Below are 2,205 nucleotides of genomic sequence, written 5' to 3'. Positions count from 1 at the left end.
AAGTTGGTTAAGATTATTTATTCTAAATAATATTTTGCTAAAAAGTCTCTTTCGACACTTATTGCCTCTAATTTGACTAGCCCGGATCTATAGGCGTTACAGCTAAGGATTGGCTCAAGTCACTTCCTCCCGGATCCATCACTACATGGTCTAATATGAAGGAAGAATTTATTGACCAGTTTTTCCCACCTTCAAAGATAACCAAGTTAAAAAAGTTATTGCCAATTTTGAACAACAAGCTGGAGAGTCCCTTTATGAGGCATGGGAAAGATACAAGAGTCTATTAAGGAATTGCCCACATCATGATCATAATAGCCAACAAGAAGTCTCCATTTTTTTTGATGGGGTCAATGTGACTACAAGGCAGCTTCTTGACTCGCAAGGACCGCTCACCAAGAAGCCACCCTCGGTGATCTAGGAATTAATTAAGGAGTTCTCTAAACACTCTAGAGAGTATCATAACCCACAAAATTAAGTAAGTAGGGGGTGGTGAACACTATTAACGATAGAATGGCGGCAATGATGGCTAAACTAGATAGTTTAGATAGGAGGATGACTAAGATGGATCAAACAATCCATGCTATTCGGGTTGGATGTGAGAATTGTAATGGACCACATATTACTAAAGATTGTGTTTTGAATGAGAATGGAAACATGAAGGCTCAAGTATTCTATTCAAGTGACGACAAATTTGATGATAATTGGTGAAAACCGAAGAAGGAATGGCTCCCGTATGACGAGTACAAAAAGGCAAAGGAGGAGAAGTACAAGCAAAAAGATGGGGTTTCTATCAAAAGGAGGAACCAGTTATGGAAAAGAGAGTTGATTTGGAAGAGATGTTCACAAGGTTTGTAGCTGCGTCCGAGAAGAGACACAATGATACCGACATTGAATTGAAGGAGGAACGAGTAATGCTTAAAGATCATCAAGCTATGATGAAAGATCAACAAAATTTGCTTAGGAATCAACAAGCCTCCATTCATAACATTGAAAACCAGATAGGACAGCTTGCACAACAAATCAATCAAAGAACACTTGGTGAACTCGAGCAATACCGAACAAAATCCAAAAATGGCGCATCTAAATGTGATAACCACTAATTCTAACAAAATTTTCACTCCTTTGACCTCTATTTAGAAGAAACCTAGTAAGTTGCAAACAGAAGAGGAATTTGAAGGGAATTCGAGCAAACCCGACTCGACTCGCCGAGTCGGTGTGATGGAATCGGCGAGTCCGAGAGCTGATGAGAAAAATTGTTCTCTTTTGAAATCCTACAAACTTCCTTTGCCATTTCCAATCCGAGCCATACCAAATGAGCAGATTCAATAGTATAGAAGATTTATGGAGCAATTGAGGACCCTCCAAGTGAACGTTCCATTTGTTGAAACAATACTTCATACACCCAAGTATGCAACTTTGCTTAAGAACCTCTTCACTACAAGAAAAAATATGGATGAAGTTGCTAAAGTGTTGCTAAAAAAACTGCCAGAAAAGAGTGGTGATCCGGGAAGCATCTCCCTACCTTTTCAATTTGGGAACATAATTTCTACTCATGTGTTGACCGATTCGGGTGCAAGTATTAATCTAATGCCATATTCTTTCTTCAAGAAGCTAAAGTTGACGAAGCCAAAGCCGATTCATATGAAGATCCATTTACACAATAAGACAATAATACATCCAAGAGGAGTATTTGAAGATCTGCTCATCAAAGTCGATAAATTTGTGTTTCCCATGGACTTTTTAGTGCTTGACATGGAAGAAGACCCAAAGGTTCCAATCATTCTTGGAAGACCATTTTTGAATACCGTCGGTGCATTAGTCGATATGTGTGAATCTACACTAACACTAAGGGTGGGGAACGATTAAGTGGTGTTTAAAGTAGAACAAGAGAAAGAGAATGAAGGGACAAAATACGGAAAAGTTTCCTCAACGGATTTTGATGATGAAGTGTTAGAAACAGAGCTTGCACTTTTACAAGAAAAAAAATCCAAATCAATTTCTATTACCTTCTGGAGGGAATTTCAATGCTGGAAAAGATTTAAAAGAGATAGAAAGGTTGTTAGAGGAAGCTGATTCAAAAGGAGCAATAAAAATTGTGGAAACCTCACCGAATCGCCGAGTAGCATCGACTGACTCGACGCGTCCAATCCAGAATTTCAAAAATGATGAAGACCTTGTCCTGCTACTTACAAGTTCCCTTTCTAG

The 2,205-nt window shown here is 38.7% G+C and overlaps 1 protein-coding gene and 1 non-coding gene across 2 annotated transcripts; one reads left to right on the top strand and one right to left on the bottom strand.

Annotated features, from left to right (window-relative positions):
• Window positions 1–202: 202 nt before the first annotated feature.
• LOC111918443 (small nucleolar RNA R71) lies at window positions 203–309 on the bottom strand. The gene has a single exon (XR_002859222.1). It is a non-coding gene; the product is annotated as a small nucleolar RNA R71 (small nucleolar RNA).
• Window positions 310–1,341: 1,032 nt separating this feature from the next.
• Window positions 1,342–1,866, top strand: LOC111918442 (uncharacterized). The gene has a single exon (XM_023914111.1). The coding sequence runs from the start codon at window positions 1,342–1,344 to the stop codon at window positions 1,864–1,866; it is 525 nt and encodes a 174-aa protein (XP_023769879.1).
• The last annotated feature ends 339 nt before the right edge of the window (window positions 1,867–2,205 follow it).

This window comes from Lactuca sativa, chromosome 8 (assembly GCF_002870075.4).
Source record: "Lactuca sativa cultivar Salinas chromosome 8, Lsat_Salinas_v11, whole genome shotgun sequence".
NCBI lineage: Eukaryota > Viridiplantae > Streptophyta > Magnoliopsida > Asterales > Asteraceae > Lactuca > Lactuca sativa.
The sequence above is the reverse complement of the archived record's forward strand: the minus strand, read 5'-3'. Positions and strand labels throughout refer to the sequence as shown.

Excerpts from the sequence above, each read along its gene's own strand:
- LOC111918442 (XM_023914111.1), top strand. The coding sequence starts at position 1,342 with ATGGAGCAATTGAGGACCCTCCAAGTGAACGTTCCATTTGTTGAAACA.